Below are 17,751 nucleotides of genomic sequence, written 5' to 3' on the forward strand. Positions count from 1 at the left end.
TAAGTCTTTTATTGAAATTTCCTATTTTGTTGCAGTGTGTATAATATTTATATTTTATGTATATTTTTCAATTGAAAATTTATTTCAACCAAAATCAACATAGGTAAATATGTACTACAGTTAACTCTCCCAATTCTGGACTCTCTCCGGAAAGCCAGAAACTTTGCCAAAATGTACATTTTACCATTAAAATCACATTCAGAGTACCAGAATTTCTGGACAACCTGACATGTTAGCCCAGCCCAAGAGTGTTCGATATTAGGAGAGTAGACTTATTTTGTGTATATGGTATTCAAATCAACATGTATCTTTCCAATCACTTAAAATTTGATTAATTTGGCAGCCTTAAAGAACAGCACGGATCACTGGATCCTGAATGGTAACTCCATCATCAGCACAGCCAAACGTACTATACCATTTGGTAATACATTCATCACATACAGTGGAGCTGGAATGGCTGTTGAGAATCTGACATGTGACAAACCATTACCTCAACCCCTCAACCTTTATGTAAGTACTTAACTATATAATCCTTTTCTATTTATTGTGACTGGTTGTTTAAGCCCTGAACTTATATTCCCACCAGTCACAAATCCACTTAACAATTGCAATTTCTTTTTATAAATATAAATGTTATTCCACACACCAGAAGTATTAACTATTGATACATTTTTTCTTGTAGCTTTTGACTATTAGTAACAAAGATCCCAACATAAATTATAAATACAAATTACCTGTTGAGGGTAGATCTGTTTATGTGTGGGATGCATATGGTCCGTGGAATCCATGTACTAGTTTGTGTAAAGGTAAGTATCAAATAGTGGAATACATATTATATAATATATCACAACACACCTGATTGTATTCTTGCAATTTGATTGGTCAATTAGGCATCAAGAAGGAATTAGCCCTATCTCATGGAAAAGTGATATCTTATGGTGATAATGAACGGTACTAATGCACATTCAGCTTTCTGTAAACATTTTGAGAATTTTGGACACGCCAAGGCTCCACCTCATTAAATAGAACAGTCAATTTTTCAACTCATGAAATATTCTCACCATTCAACTCATAAACATTAATTATTTGTGTACAATTAATCTTCCCAAAAGGCATCCTGAAGTATAATTAAAGGTCTTTACACCAGAGCCCACTGTACCCTCAGAAGTTCTTTATAAACACCCAAGCTAGGCCCATTTTTGTCACCGACCTGCTTGTCAACCATGCTTAGTAGTACAGTTATCACTAGACCTACATCATACAATGTAGGTTACTTGCTAATGTATACCCTATGATACCAGCACTGATATCAATCTGAATAGGATATTAAAACACAATCCTGTATTATCCATAGGGCATACAGATTACATGATATCATTTCCATGTCTCGTCTAAAATGGAATTCAATTTGTTTATGAATGGTCTGTTTTTTTGAAATAATACCCAAAATGCTCATATTTTAAACCTCATTTGAAGACAAAGATATATAGTTCACATAGTCACCTTGTGCATTGCTGGATCATAGTCTGTGTAGGTACATTTTAAAAATACATCTCTTTAATTTCTTTTCTTACACTTTCATCATTTCAGGTAAAAAAAGTAGACGGATTCGTTGTCTACGTCAAGTAGATAGAAAACAAGTGAACTTATCCTATTGCTCAGGCAACAAGCCTCAACCAATCACGTCCAACTGTAATTCAAAGTGTACTTTAAGGTATGATGGTTGTTATAGTAAAACTATTGCATTGGTCTATGTATGTATTTTACATTGTAATCTAAAGCCTTGTCTACATTGCTTCATGTGACAAAAAAATGTGAAATGCTCATATATGGACATGATGATGTCATATCACTACTATATTTGGGCATATCACTACCATATTAGCGCATCACAATTTTTTTGTCAACTAGTTTGATAGTGTAGACAGAGCTTAAAGCATATATTAGTTTTTAATAGCTGGTTGTGAGGTGCGGCAATCCATTTGCACCTCTACTTAAGCTATACTGGGATTGGGTAAAGGTGAATCCTGATGTGAACAGCAGGTCCCATGTAACATTGGGGTAAGAGATGGGCTGGTGTGTTTATTCAAATATAGATTGCTTTAAAATAAATTAAAAGATGGAAACATCATCATTAATTAACATAATTATTTAATTTTTCAGCTGGGAGAAGACTTGGGAGAGCGAGTGCTCAGCGTCATGCGGTTCAGGAGAGAAGATGAGAACAATAAAATGCATCAAGATGCAGAAACATCGCAGCTCTGGCAGCATCGTTGGCAACGGTAACTGTACACATCTACCAAAACCACCGGAGAGAGTCGGGTGTTATGGAGAATGCGTTCAAACTGCTACGTGGATTTACTCACGTTGGTCTGAGGTAGGCTTTCGATTTATTTTGTTTGATTGTTTATACTTAGTAGAAATTTGCTTAAGCTTGGTTCCCACTAGCGACGCAACGTAATGCAACCTACGCAACGTAATGCAACCTACGCAACGTAATGCAACCTACGCAACGTAATGCAACCTACGCAACGTAATGCAACCTACGCAACGTAATGCAACCTACGCAACGTAATGCAACCTACGCAACGTAATGCAACCTACGCAACGTAATGCAACCTACGCAACGTAATGCAACCTACGCAACGTAATGCAACCTACGCAACGTAATGCAACCTACGCAACGTAATGCAACCTACGCAACGTAATGCAACCTACGCAACGTAATGCAACCTACGCAACGTAATGCAACCTACGCAACGTAATGCAACCTACGCAACGTAATGCAACCTACGCAACGTAATGCAACCTACGCAACGTAATGCAACCTACGCAACGTAATGCAACCTACGCAACGTAATGCAACCTACGCAACGTAATGCAACCTACGCAACGTAATGCAACCTACGCAACGTAATGCAACCTACGCAACGTAATGCAACCTACGCAACGTAATGCAACCTACGCAACGTAAGAAAATGCCCTTCCAATCATTATGTTTAACCTCGCCTGCTTGAAATCAAACCCGCGATGTTTGCAGCACTGTTGCGTCATTGGTTTCCATGTGTAATTATGCAATACAGCACTTTACGTTGTTGTGTTGCATTCTAGTGGGAACCATGCTTTACTAAACTAGCCCTGATATCACACAAGCAATGATCTTAAATGTCATATTGCGTTGTCTTTCTGTATGCTTCAACATAATATTTAAACTATATTTGCTAAAATTAATTTTTAAAAGAAAGGTTTTTAATAACTAACATTTATATATCTGCTTGTGCATAAGAATGCTTCATTTAGGACCCAATTGTAAGTATAGCTTTCATTTGTGCTTTATATGCTTCTGTATGAACATCCTTCATTTTTTGTCCGTGTTTTTGCGTTTTACTTGCTATTTCTGTTTTTTGCTTGGTTTTTCTGCTTTTTGCTTGTTTTTTTCTGTTTTTTACTTGGTTTTCTGTGTTATTGTTTTTTGCTTAGTTTTTCTTTTGTATTGTGAGATGTTATTGGGGTTTTCCACATTATAAGTGACACTATGTTGAACATTTTCCACATGGTATCATAAGTGGGGTTTTCCACATAACGCACTGTAGAGTAATGCAAATGGGATTTTCCACATTGTTTTGGGGTTTTCCACATGATAATATCTATTCAGAATTTTTTTGTGTTCTTATGTTTTCTTTAAATGGGTGCTGGGCTATATATTCACTAATTTTAAATTGGGTGTATTTGTTTTTTTATTCAGTATTGTTTTTGTGTGTGTAAATTGTGTTAATTTGTAAATGTCCGGTGGTTATTTAGATAATTTATTTGTCTAATTTCTTAAAAAATTTCAAGATGCTCATTAGAAATTAACTTGTCTCTTATTTAAAACAAACACATTTTACATATTTTTTAATATTTAGTGTTCACGAACCTGCGGACGTGGTACGCAGAGACGAAGTGCATATTGTAGTGACTCTTCCAGAGGTTCTAGGGGGAGTAGGTGTGATAGTTCAAAGCGGGTTGTGGTGCAAACATGCAACGTAGGACCGTGTGCAGAATGGGTACCTGCAGCTTGGAGTTCGGTAAGTTTAACCTATAATTAAAACAACATCAAATCGAAGATAATATAGTGTTATTGTGTTTATTCACTTTTTAATATTAATCCAAGTGGCTGGATCTCAATGGAGATACAAAATAAAATAAGCAAAAAGCTAAATCAAAACGATAAAGTTTTACTTTTAAATATATTTACAGTGTTCTGTGACATGTGGTTCAGGGATTAAACGGCGTCATGTGATCTGTAAACATGACTCGGTACGAGTACGTCACAATCAATGTCCCCAAAGTCAACGACCTGTGGATACAGAAGCGTGCCAAGAGTCCGCTTGCCCAGAATGGGAAGCCCAGGAATGGTCGCAGGTAAGCAGATAATTCTATTTATATTATTATAATAATTGGCGCCGTAGTTGGCTGCCGATGTCACAATGGGACCCTTAGTGGAGCAGTAGCCTTCAACTATGAAGTTTGCTCCTTAAAATTGAAGAAGAGGAAGATTATATTTCTATTTATTTTATTGGTAATTGAAGGCATGGCTGCGTGCCACCAAGCAGTTCAAAAGTATCTAAAAATAATTTGCGAAATACATTATTCACAGTAATTATTATTGTTATTTCTATTGTTATCATTATTGTTATAATCTATATCTTTTTATGCGTATAGATAATCAAGTTGGAATGTTTTTTTCTTTATTTCAAACCACCCATAACATGTTGAATATAAGCTTAACATTATACGAATAAAACAAACAAAAACAAATGTTTTCACTTAGTGTTCGGTATCATGTGGCAGTGGATATAAACGCAGACACGTAAGCTGTAAAGATGGCGAATCAAGACGCACAACGCACGAATCTGAATGCAACGCTGCCATGAAACCTATCGACACTCGATCATGTAGTCTCCAAGAATGCATCGTTGTAACAACAACCACTAAGCCTGTCATTAGACAAAATGCCAACTGGAGAACTGGAGGCTGGACCTCTGTAAGTCATTTTTTATTAATTGTTTTTTACTGTATTTTACAACATCAATGGATAACCAACCAATGGCATGGCTAAAAATGAACCATTTATTTTCTATCTAGTGTTCAGTGACATGTGGAACTGGTACCAGGGCACGTCTAGTAAGTTGCCTTGACAACCAAAACAATCCAGTACCTGAATCATCATGCAACTCAGATGCCCAACCAGAATCACAAGAAGAATGCAATAGGAGAGAGTGCCCTCAGTGGAGAACAAGACCATGGCAACCAGTGAGTAGTCTCTACCTCAGTATACACATTTCCAAAATAATCAGTAGGCCTAGCCTCTGGTAAATATTAATTTACTTATTATAATAATAATAATAATTTATTTGAATATGCACTTTTGTAAGAGTGGCACACTTTGATATGAATGTGCGCTCTACAATCAAAATTTACTAAAACCACATTACAATGCTAACTATAAAATTTATTAATAATAAAAATGCATTTTCTATTAATCTTCTTTCAGTGCTCGGTATCGTGTGGCTCTGGGACACAAAGACGAGATGTAGCGTGTATGTACAGTGACAACCAAGAAACGCCCGGCAACGAGTGCAACATTAATGACAAACCAGCAGAAGAGAAAACGTGCCATCTGTCACATTGTGTGGCGACGAGGAAACATGGAAGTGCACAGTGGAGGACTGCACCATGGGGAGAGGTACGTTGAAATGTTTTATTTTGTAATCGGTGCAAAACAAAATGTGCATCTTTGGCAAAAGAGGAGACCTTATAATTCTGTCTTCTGACTTGTTGTTTAATGTGTATGCTGCCCTCTATAAGAAAACAAAATATTAAAAGTTAAACCGTTTTCTTTCTCATGAAGTGTTCCAGGACGTGTGGGGGCGGTGTCCAAGAACGCTTAGTGAAATGCGATTCAAGATCATGTGATCAAAACACTAAACCTACTACACTTCAAAAATGCAACACAGATGCATGTGCTACCTGGAATTATGGAGAGTGGGGAGAGGTAAAAAATGACATTCTTTTTATTAACCAAAATCACTGTATTCACTTTATAACATTTACGTTTTAAGACACACTCATGACAAAGAACAAGTCCACTCCCAAAAACTTGTCTGTCTAAAACTTTGTTTATGTAGAGCCTCTTGTGTATAGACCTAATGTTTGTTCGATGAACAGGGTTGCCATCTTTTAATTTTTTATTTCATATGCATCCAACAGAGAGAAACTCGGCAATTATAATTTATCATGCTTATATACTAAGTTTTTAAAAAGGACAATGAATGTAATCGTAATCACTTATGGTTATTTTTAGCAGAGCCTGGTCACTCTAGGTTAAGGGGTTTTCTCGAACCGTAAAGCTATCCCCCATCCCCCAATGGGCCTGCTTAGCAATATGCCTAAATTGAGGATTTTTAAAATTTTATGTAAGACATTGTTAATTTATTATATTTTCAGTGTTCTGTGAGTTGTGGAACTGGACAACAGTCACGTGTAATAGCCTGTGTAGCAGAAGATGGTAGCACAATAGATATGGATAGATGCGATAGTAGCCAGCGTCCAGCTGACACAATACACTGCAACAGACTGCCTTGTACTAACTCCTGGAGGAGGGATCCATGGTCTTCGGTAGGATAGCCAATTAATTTATTTATTTGTTATTATGTGAATTTAAGAATTAGTTGTTTTCTATGTATGTATATTAAATTGAAATAACATTAATTAGTTGTGTCAGAAAATTTGATAAAGTTAGATAAATTAAAAGTGAGCCCTCTATCTTGTCTGTTCTGATTTTAAGAAACATTTTGTGCTGATTGGTTAAATCATGGAGGTAGGCAATAAATACCTAAACTTTGATTCTTTATTTTGATATATTTATCTTATTTATTGGATTTATATAAATCAAATCTTAATTTCATGAAAAATGGTGCTACAATGAAATAGCTTTATTTATTAATTATTTAAAATGTTATTACTTATTTACTTAACTGTATCATTATTTTGCTAGCAATTAACCTCTGTATAATAGCGATAAACGACCAGCCAACTTGCTCCTAAGAATACACTGTTACTAGAGCTAGTGTTACCCCAAGCTGTTTTACTTTATTTTTGATTTAGATTTTGTTTACTTATTTTATTTGTATCTCCAGTGCAGTGAAATCCAGCCACTGATACCCCAAACAATTTTTCATTTCATTCAGAAAATAATAATAAATATAATGAAATAAATAAAAAAACATTCCTAGCTGCAGTAGAGTGAAAGTAGTTTGTTATGTAATTTAAAAGTTTACTGTAACATTGCCAATATTCACATTAATGTGTCCAGTAGTGTACATAGTCTGTTTTGTTTGTTTCAGAAGGTTACTCCTAATTATTAGTATGCTATAAGGCCTATGTATCTGTATACTCAACTCTTAATTGCAATTGAAGGTGCGGCCGAAAAATATGTTCTATACTAGGTGGAAGAAATCACCCGAAACATGTTCTCCCATAACATTCATGTGTCCCACCTTTGCCCATAACATTCATGTGTTGCACCTTTGCCCATAACATTCATGTGTCGCACCTTTGCCTATAACATTCATGTGTCGCACCTTTGCCCATAACATTCATGTGTCCCACCTTTGCCCATAACATTCATGTGTCCCACCTTTGCCCATAACATTCATGTGTCCCATCTTTGCCCATAACATTCATGTGCCCCACCTTTGCCCATAACATTCATGTGTCGCACCTTTGCCCATAACATTTATGGGTGCGGGCCTATGAATTACCAATCGTTACGATTACATCTTTGTGATCTGATCGTCTGACTGTAATAACTTAATATTGTAAGTGATAGATGATATCATAAGAAGTATAGTGAAAGGTCATCATGAATTATGCTGTTCTCACTGGGTGGTGCTGCTTGTATAAACTCTGCTACTCATAAAGTGAGGTAAAGTTTAGCACAGTTTGCTTAACACCTGCATATGTCTAGTTAAAAGGTTAACATTTCAACGTTGCATCTGTGCAGCTCATACTCTATTCATTCATTAGTTATTTTCTAGGAGGAAGAAATTACCTCCATATCCTTAGAGTTTGGGTCCGTGCGACAGACTTAATTTTCTTCTTTATAAAAGGGAGCTAAATTAATTGATCAGTTAGCTTACAGGGTATGACTCTGTTAGCCTAAGAGGTCTGTAAGACAGATTGTCTATGGGAAAGTAGATAAGTTGTGCTGGGTGGATACTTAGTTGTTGGGATCATTTGGAACTATATATTGAAAACATAGGTAAACATGTATGATTTAATTACTATATTAATTATGAAACTTAAATTAAACTAAGTAATTCACTCAGGATATATTAATTATTATTTTAATATAAAATTATGATGATAATTAATGAGTTGTGTTAGATTATGTGTAGTATGAGATGTAACATATTATATTTGGAATACAGTTTTCCAGGAACAGATTGAGAAGGGGACACAATTAGGATCAACGACCCTACTTCCTAATTCTGGCGCTGCTGCAGTTTATTAATATATAATATCTTCAGTTCAAATTTAGATGATTTGTATATTTTGAAGCATTTACTAATGTATGTATTAGTCAGTCAACACCTTTGTATATTTATTGTATTGAACATTTCTGGTTACTTATTAAGAATTATGTAAAATACCTTATTAGAGATTTAATTTGTTACTGTAACTATTAGAAAGATAGCCACAGTCTGTCTAAACGTTCAGACCATTGATGAATAATTGGTCTAGAGTATATTATTGTTAATTTTGTAATTATTGAGGAAAAAAAACCATTGCTGTATGGTGCTAAAAGACTTAAATGTATGTTATAATAGGTGAATGTGTAGGCCTACTGTACAGTGTTAAGTTGGGTAACATAACTTTATATTGAGATGGCTGTAACACTGCTTCAATGTATTACAAGTTACAGTATAGAAAGTTTACACCTCAAGGCTTTGTTAGAAAAACTTTGTTAGAAGATAATATATTATGCTATCGGTAATTTCATTGGTCAAAATTATTTATCACCTCATGATTTGTTGAATAAACTGTGATGTCATCAGACATATTTACTCTGTGTGGCTCCTTCGGGAGTCATACATAATTTTTTAAAATTCAATTTGGATGACCTTTGAACTATGCAAATTAACTAAAATCAAATTACAGAACAATTAATGATTGGCTGAATTGGCCCCTGTCTCCTCCCATGGCCTCTACCTACAGCCTATCACAACCTTTCTTCCAGTCTATAGTCTGCTTTATACTTTTCAAGCATTTTGATTGGCTGGAACTGATAGCCTGGTTTCATCCTGCTCCAAATCTGATGGGGTCATGATAAATTGGTGGTCACCACCGCAAACTCCCTTATGATATTTTAACTGTTTAAATGTCTGACTCTGATGTCATCATGAAAACACTAATGTATGCTTAGTCATTCTTATCATCTAAGGATCATATTTTTTAACTAAATGTAAAGTAAGTTAATTTCTTTTTAATATAACTTTTTTCTTCTCTCTCATGTCAAACTAAGAATTGATGATCATTGAAATTTATTATAGCGGTTGTTTGGGTATCTGTCTGGTTCGTTTGTTGTTGTAAGAGTTTATCACGGTCTCACTCTCCTGGATTTGTTTCTTTACTTTCAGTAAAGTTTGCTTTTTTAGGAGTTCATAGTATTGAGGCGAACATCAGCTATACTAATATGATTATATATATATTACATTATAGTAGATATCCAAAGGCTGACCTCTGAAAAAATGACAATGCTGGAGATACAAATAAAATAAACAGAAAGCTAAATGAAAAGTAACCAGCCAAAACAAAGTTCTTTTGTCATCGCAATATAATTATTCTAAAATAAAATTGTTGTCATAAATTTGACCTTTTGGAAGATTCTTATTATCAAACCTTTATGTTACCGTGGTAACACTAGATTATTATTATTTCATGGAATGTGTTTTGGTGATGGGATCTCAATGGGAGATAATGCCAGTATCAGTGATTCTTAAATTGTTAGTATTAGGTATGGTATTGAGCTGTAAATCATAAAATATGTTGTGTATTCGTTCTCCATGCTTCAACGACTCGCTAGCTATTGGTAGAAATTATGAATAATTTCAGCTTCTTACTGTTTTGCAAATTAAATCCAGATGATTGTATAACTTAGGAATTTGCTAAAAATTCCATTTTTCTCTTAACTAGAATTATTAAATATTATATGGCTGCAATGAAAAATTGGACATTATGAAATATGAAACCATTATGTAGTATATATTTTATATGAATCCACAGGCAAATTACTGAAAAAATGATAATGCTGTGGTATCAGTGGCTGGATTTTAATGGAGATACAAAAAAAAAAGCGAAAAGCTAAATGAAAACGATAATGTAAACAGCCAGAAAGGTTAGCAGAGCTTTAGGGCAAGACTAGCCCTTCATCAGTGATATGTATACAATTATCTATGATTGTACTGTTGCTTGTGTGTGAGTTCACTTAATATATATTATAAATGTTGTTTATCATTTAATTGACAGTGCTCGGTTACCTGCGGTACTGGTTACCGTGTGCGAACTGTTACTTGCCAGTCTGGAACCGGACAAGTCCTTTCCGATGCGTCATGTGGAGTAGACAAACCAGAAGAGAGAAAGTCCTGCAGGAAGGAGCAGTGTATAGGATGGGAAACAGGGCCTTGGAGCCAGGTAACATTAATGTTTATAACATTCAGTAACATTACAATGGATTTCCAGTTCACAAACAGTCTAATATAACTAACAATTGAATCAAATAATTCAATCAATCTAAAGGTGTATGGTATTGTGAAAGTAGTTGTATAGTTAAAATATTATAGATAATATATAACTCATTTTTGCATGGTGTGCTGTGATTGGCTAAAATTGATGTTAGGTTTCCAATTATTCCTAAACTTAAGTAGCATGAACATTTAAACCGCTTAATATCCTAGCTGGTAGGTACAAATGTCAGTCTGCAAATGTTTTTTCAGATAATTTGGTTTTATCTGCAATAAATGCTTTTGTTGACCTTGTGTATTTATTGTATTTGTATATAACACATTGAAACGTAAAAAACAGTTAATATTAATTGAGAATGTGTAATTGTTTTATAGCTAATGATTAATTATGCTAATTTATTGACATGACCGTCAGTCAGTAAAAGCAGCATTAACTATACTAATGTGTGTAGTGGACTTATGAAAACGTTGGCCATGTAACCTGGAAATTTGCCATTCCATTAATTAACACATTTCATAATCATAGTACAGGATTATGAGCTCTGTACAATGTAATAAAAGAAAACACCTTCTATCCCCTTTCCCATTATATCAAACCTTCTCAACCCCATGCACTTAACACACCACCACATCCCACTCCTCACTAATCTTTGACCCTATAAGTATCCCTTTCTCTTATTTCCCTAGTGCTCTAGTTCATGCGGTACTGGCGTTCGTACACGTGTCGTACGCTGCATGAACGGTAGTTCTGTTGCACCCCTGTCCGTATGTAAAACTGACAAGCCTACAAACGTTAAAAGCTGCCATCGTAAGCATTGCGAAGCATTTAAATGGAGAACTGATTCGTGGACTAAGGTGTGTAGAAGAACAGTACATGATACAGGTCTTCCCTGAATAAACTATTCAACATGATAAATATAACCATAGAGATATTATCTGTATGTTATAACACCAAATAACGGTGAAACAAGGCAGCCATCTTGTTTAATATTAATTCTTTGTTTTGTAGATGCAATACATTTCAAACAATCATTTATTTGATGACTAAATCTAAAACTGTTAAATTAATTTCTATTTCTTGGAAGACCTGTTGTATTGTTTGAAAAGACAATAATATAAATGTTTCTACTAGTTACTGTTGAATAGGAATGTCAATTTTAAGACATAAAAACAATATACGGTACATAATATTCATAATTAATTTTGGGCTTTAATAATCATATTTATTTTAACCAAACTGCAAACATGTTAATTCTTATTATTTCTAACTGCACGCACTTTTACTAATTCATGATTTTATTTTTCCAAGTTTTAGAGTTATTTTTTGTTGAATACTTTAGTATATATTTCTTTTGTTTTTGTGTCTGTATTTTTATTCAATTTCTATATTTCTGTATTTTTCCCCTTTATTTTCTTTGTGCTAATTAAATCCTTGAAAAGGCTACTTTTGTGTTTCTTTACATTAATGTTTTTTTAAATTTCAATCTATTTAATCTTGCAAATAAAACACAAATAAATACATTGCATTCTATGCTTATTTATACCAACTTTTGATTTGTAATTTACGACAGTGTTCCAAGACATGTGGCAGCGGAACAAGAACACGTCGAGCCGTGTGTCAAAACAGACGTGGTATCGAGGTCAGTGAAGGTCATTGTAACGTTGACACCAAACCACGTCTGACTAAGAAGTGTAACCGTGAGGCATGTCCGGTATCTAGGTTACCGCATGCTTGGGTTGCTGGTGCGTGGCAAGAGGTTGGTGCAATTTTTATTTGATAATGTCTGCCAGTTTTCTAGATTTTTTGTTGCTTAAATTGTTTTGTTGTGTGGTTTTGTTCAATACTGCACACATGGTCATATACAACATATGTTTAGTCAAATAAATAAATGAAATTAATTTGTAAACAGCAAATTTATACAGTATATCCTCTGGAATTATCCCACCCCTACTTTATGTCTGATTTCACAAACAGGCATATCCTATTTATTGACTTTTTGTGTGGATGTAGGCCTAGGCCTCTCTCTAGCCAGTTCAGATGAGTTTTTACATGAATGCTTACCAATCATTTTTTTCTTCCTGAACCAGGCTTTCACCGAGTATAGTCCCACCCCCCAAAGTTGGCCCAATTTCATGTTCTAGTGGGGGTGGGATTATACCAAAGGATATACGGTATATATTGTTAATTTTTTCATATAACATTGCAGAAATATGATACTTAATTGGCTTTGTTTGTCTTTAGTGTTCGACAACTTGTGGAGAAGGAGTGAGTCTAAGAGATGTAAAGTGTCACATGATGGACCCAAGAGGGTTACCTCTCCCAAATATGGGCAATAGATGTCACCCACAAACACGCCCCTCTACCAGAAGACGCTGCAATGCTGGCGAATGTCACTGGACCCACCAATGGAGAACAGGCCCATGGAGTGAGGTATATTATAAGAGTTTCTTTTAATACTAACATTATTTATACATATATACTTTAATCTTATGTATTTATATTTGAGTCTTTAAGGAAATCTAATTGGTGATATCGCTGTTGGATGTATGTGAAATAAAATAAAATAAAAAATAAAATATTTATGTGGGTAACTCCAAATTTTGGATATAACAAAAATAAACAATAATAAGAAAAGAAATAAAAGATGGTTGTTTTTCTTTTTTTTCTTTGCAGTGTTCTAAGGAATGTGGAGAGGGTATTCAAAGTAGGAAGGTTCAATGTAGAGGACACGATGGCGTAAGGCTACCTATATCCAATTGCAATGTGGCGCCCTCTATTATGCCAGAAACCGAGAGAAAGTGCAATAGTGTTTCATGTAAGTTTTTGAGTAAAGCTATTTACACTTTACACTTGTTAACTATTTACACTTGTTAGTTATTTACACTTTACACTTGTTAGCTATTTACACTTGTTAGTTATTTACACTTTACACTTGTTAGCTATTTTCACAAATAAATCATAATCACTTGTTCTTATAGGTAGTCCATCCAGTTGTTCTGAAGTAAAACATTTATTAGGGTCTACAACAGATCAGCACTACACAATCAGAGTACAAGGAAAACAACTTAGAGTTTATTGTCATCAAATGAATTCAAATTATCCCCAAGAGTTCTTGTCATTAAATAATGAAGATGAAAACTATTCTGAAATATATTCAAAAAGGTAATAATATTCTTGATAGAACATTGTTGATAACATTCTCGATAACATTCTTGATAAAATTCTGAATAACATTCTTGATAAAATTCTCGATAAAATTCTTGATAACATTCTCGATAGCATTGTTCAGAGAGAAACTATTTCTTTTATTGCAGTTTAATTTCTCACTGAATTTTAAGCATTTATTCCAAATGATTTGTATTTGTTGTAGGTTATTAAATCCTAAAAGTTGCCCTAACCAAGGCAGAAGAGATGACAACTGCCAATGTACGAGTCGGGGGCATGAAGAAGCAGGCTATACTACGTTCAGTAAAATACGATTCAATATTACAAATATGCAGATTATAGGTGAGTAATGGTTCCTTTCATAACAAATCATCAACTTCTCATGTCTTCTAAAGCTGCTTTCACATTACGCCCGGATCAGATTCAGAGTCCAAATCAGGTACGGATTAAAATTAAACCACTGAACCCATTTTCTACGATATTTTTATCAGGGAGATGTGGAAGCAGTTTAATTTTTACTATATATTATTCATTCAATACAACCCATTACAAAAACATTAAACTTTTGTTTTGTTACTGCAGTTGATGATGCCACATTTTCTAGAACAACACAGGGTCAGTTTGTACCTTTTGGCACAGCCGGTGACTGCTACAGTGAGCGACAATGTCCACAGGGTCACTTTAGTATGAACTTTGATGGCACCGGCTTACAGTTAGCCAACTCATCAAGCTGGACTACTCAGGGACATTTTGTCAGTTTAACGTTAGATTTAGTAAGTGAAAATCTGTTTTTGTTAAAAATGATGCTTTAACAATATTAATGCCCCTTAATGTCAATTCCTTCTATACCTCCTGTCTATGCTTCCCCTAACGTAATGTCAATTCCTTCTATACCTCCTGTCTATTCTTCCCCTAACGTAATGTCAATTCCTTCTATACCTCCTGTCTATGCTTCCCCTAACGTAATGTCAATTCCTTCTATACCTCCTGTCTATGCTTCCCCTAACGTAATGTCAATTCCTTCTATACCTCCTGTCTATGCTTCCCCTAACGTATTGTCAATTCCTTCTATACCTCCTGTCTATGCTTCCCCTAACGTAATGTCAATTCCTTCTATACCTCCTGTCTATGCTTCCCCTAACGTTAGCAAATATGCACATTATAATAAAAGAATATCAAGAATAATAATATAAAATAAATGCAAATCTCTTTTTTTTTGTCAGGATTCATCTATAAAGCGTGGGAAATGCGGAGGATTTTGCGGTAAATGTATACCAGTGACAATTACATTAGAATATGTATCATGACATATGTAATGTTATTACCAGAACATTTGATCAAAAATTGTGCAGATTTTTATTACCGGTATAACACTGTGAATGACGTTGATTGTGCAACTTGCGAGATATGCAACTTCATAGAGCTGCAATTTGTGAAATCTGTAACATTAAAGAGCTGCAATTTGTGAGATCTGCAACATCATAGAGTGACAACCTGCGAGATCTGCGACATTATAGAGCTGCAACTTGTGTGATCGGTAACTTCAAAGAGCTCCAACTTGTGGCAAATTGTAAGATCTGCAACGTCATAGAGCTGTAACTTGTGAGATCTGCAACTTCATACATCTTCAACTTGTATGATCTGCAACATCATAGAGCTGCAGTTTGCGAGATTTGCAACTTCATGAGCTTCAACTTGTATGATCTGCAACGTCATAGAGCTGTAACTTGTGAGATCTGTAACTTTATAGAGCTCTAACTTCATAAAGCTGCAACCATTTCAAATTGTACACATGGTACAATTTCTTCAATAACTTATTGTAAATTAAAAACACTGCATTTAATAATTTATTTTTATAAATCTATCTGTTTTTAGATGTTTAGTGTGGTTGCTATTTTCACTATGCTAGATTTCAGTACTTCATTGTTTTTCTCCTAAAAGCAAATTATTCATTATTAAGAATATGTTTTTTGGGCCATACAGGACACTAGGGAGGAGAGGGTAATTGGAGTAAACGTATAGCTGTATACTTAAGTCACTATTTTTTGTTAGCTGGTGGCCTACTGCTGCTCTTGTTTACATATTTATTTAAATACAGATTGGTGCAATGTTGGCAAAGTGTTTGTCAAAACTTTAGAATTAAGTTACTTGGTAAAAATTAAGTTACTTGGTACATAGAAAAACCAATGACGATCATCTATATAAGTTTTAAAGATAAAGTTATGTTATGTTATGTTATGTAATTTAGGAATGGTCTTGAGATTTCAGATTATGTATAAGTAATTTGGGGATGGTCTTGAGATTTCAGATTATGTATAAGTAATTTGTGGGATGGTCTTGAGATTTCAGAAATAACATCAATGTATAATAGTGTACATGGATGTCTGTTTTAATGGTTAGTTATACATGGTGTTCAGAGTTAAGCATCAATTGCCTATATGTGTGAGTGACCCCTTACACTAGCACTTGAGTGCTACCAACAGGATGTTTGTCGGACATAAATAGGCCGCCAATGTGATTCTGTGTTCTCCGAGTCTGCGTATGCTGCCTTTTTGTTTAAATAATTTATTATATTTATAAAATAGGGTGCTAAATAGGTGTGTCATAGATTAAGATTGTAACAGAGAGTGGAGAGGTTCTCATCCTGCAGTTGTCTAGTGATGAAGATGAATTATTAAAATGAAGTTTCATTTGTTTCAATGTAAGAGGTTTTGGTTTAAATTGTTTTAAAACCAAATTCAAGGTATTTCAAATGGTGCTTTGGAATATATATATACTGTATATATACTGTATATATACTGTATATATACTATATGTATAGATATACTTTATATATACTGTATATGTTAAAAACGCGTATAATAATTTTAAAAACAACTAAAAATATTTTATTGCAAAATGTAAATTTATGGAAACAACAGTGAAATAGTATGTTTTTTTATATTGACGTCCTTAGTTGATTAGAGTTGGTCTATCATTCATTACCTCAGTTGAATAGTCTTTCTAATGTCGCCGTAAACAATCTTCCTTTCTAATAATTACTTTTTTTCTGATAAACCATCAATTAATTTTCTACCATAGATAGTTTTATGAGATGTTGGCACATTGACGAGTTAAAGCATGCTCTTTGAGCAGATGCGTGCCATAGTATCTGTCAGCTTAGCTTCAACCGATTTGTATCAAAAATAAATGCTTAATTCTATAAAATAGTTACAAATGTTAAGACATATATTCTTCAAAATCAATTAAAAAGTTAAAAGTACAAAAATATACTGATGCTAGACAGCTGTAATTTATGGTTTTAATATATTTTATAAAATTTGAGCAATGTTGTTAATTTGTTGAGAGTTTTAAATGATAATATCCATAGAAGATTACTTGATTTGTTATTGATGGGTGTATGTTTAATTGTTATTAAAAAACTTAATGAGTAAACAGTAAAGTCATTTTGTACAATTACCGTCTATTTCTATGCAAACAACCAAAATTAAAATTTACAGCCGGAACTGTAACATCTATTATTATTATTATTATTACAGTATAAATGTAGTAAAATACATGTTACAATTTGGATATTTAATTATTCGTTTTGTGCATTGCAATTGTTAAAGATAATTTTTTTGGTTGAAAAAAACAAAAACAAATGGAAAGAAGTTGCATTGGGAGAGATTCGAACCCACAACCCTCTGGGCCGTAAGCACACGTTTACTCCATTGAGTCATCGCGGCAAGTCAATGAAACCTGTGGGTTAATTAGCAAATGAGGCCGTGTGACTGAGGCCCTGTGACTGAGGCCGTG

The 17,751-nt window shown here is 34.2% G+C and overlaps 1 protein-coding gene across 1 annotated transcript in view; it reads left to right on the forward strand.

Moving 5' to 3' along the window:
• Positions 1–17,380, forward strand: part of LOC144855527 (A disintegrin and metalloproteinase with thrombospondin motifs 9-like) — a 58,204-nt gene extending 40,824 nt beyond the window's left edge. The window contains exons 18-37 of the mRNA XM_078713416.1: positions 344–510; positions 683–806; positions 1,591–1,714; positions 2,164–2,377; positions 3,906–4,067; positions 4,240–4,404; positions 4,814–5,026; positions 5,128–5,295; positions 5,537–5,728; positions 5,894–6,037; positions 6,490–6,660; positions 10,573–10,737; positions 11,475–11,642; positions 12,359–12,544; positions 13,030–13,218; positions 13,462–13,603; positions 13,767–13,950; positions 14,159–14,295; positions 14,536–14,726; positions 15,177–17,380. Coding sequence (XP_078569542.1) covers positions 344–510; positions 683–806; positions 1,591–1,714; positions 2,164–2,377; positions 3,906–4,067; positions 4,240–4,404; positions 4,814–5,026; positions 5,128–5,295; positions 5,537–5,728; positions 5,894–6,037; positions 6,490–6,660; positions 10,573–10,737; positions 11,475–11,642; positions 12,359–12,544; positions 13,030–13,218; positions 13,462–13,603; positions 13,767–13,950; positions 14,159–14,295; positions 14,536–14,726; positions 15,177–15,260 — 3,290 coding nt within the window. The 3' untranslated portion in view covers positions 15,261–17,380. The remainder of the gene's footprint in view (positions 1–343; positions 511–682; positions 807–1,590; positions 1,715–2,163; positions 2,378–3,905; positions 4,068–4,239; positions 4,405–4,813; positions 5,027–5,127; positions 5,296–5,536; positions 5,729–5,893; positions 6,038–6,489; positions 6,661–10,572; positions 10,738–11,474; positions 11,643–12,358; positions 12,545–13,029; positions 13,219–13,461; positions 13,604–13,766; positions 13,951–14,158; positions 14,296–14,535; positions 14,727–15,176) is intronic.
• Positions 17,381–17,751: the final 371 nt, after the last annotated feature.

Source organism: Antedon bifida, chromosome 11 (genome assembly GCF_963402885.1).
Source record: "Antedon bifida chromosome 11, ecAntBifi1.1, whole genome shotgun sequence".
NCBI classification, from domain to species: Eukaryota; Metazoa; Echinodermata; class Crinoidea; order Comatulida; family Antedonidae; genus Antedon; species Antedon bifida.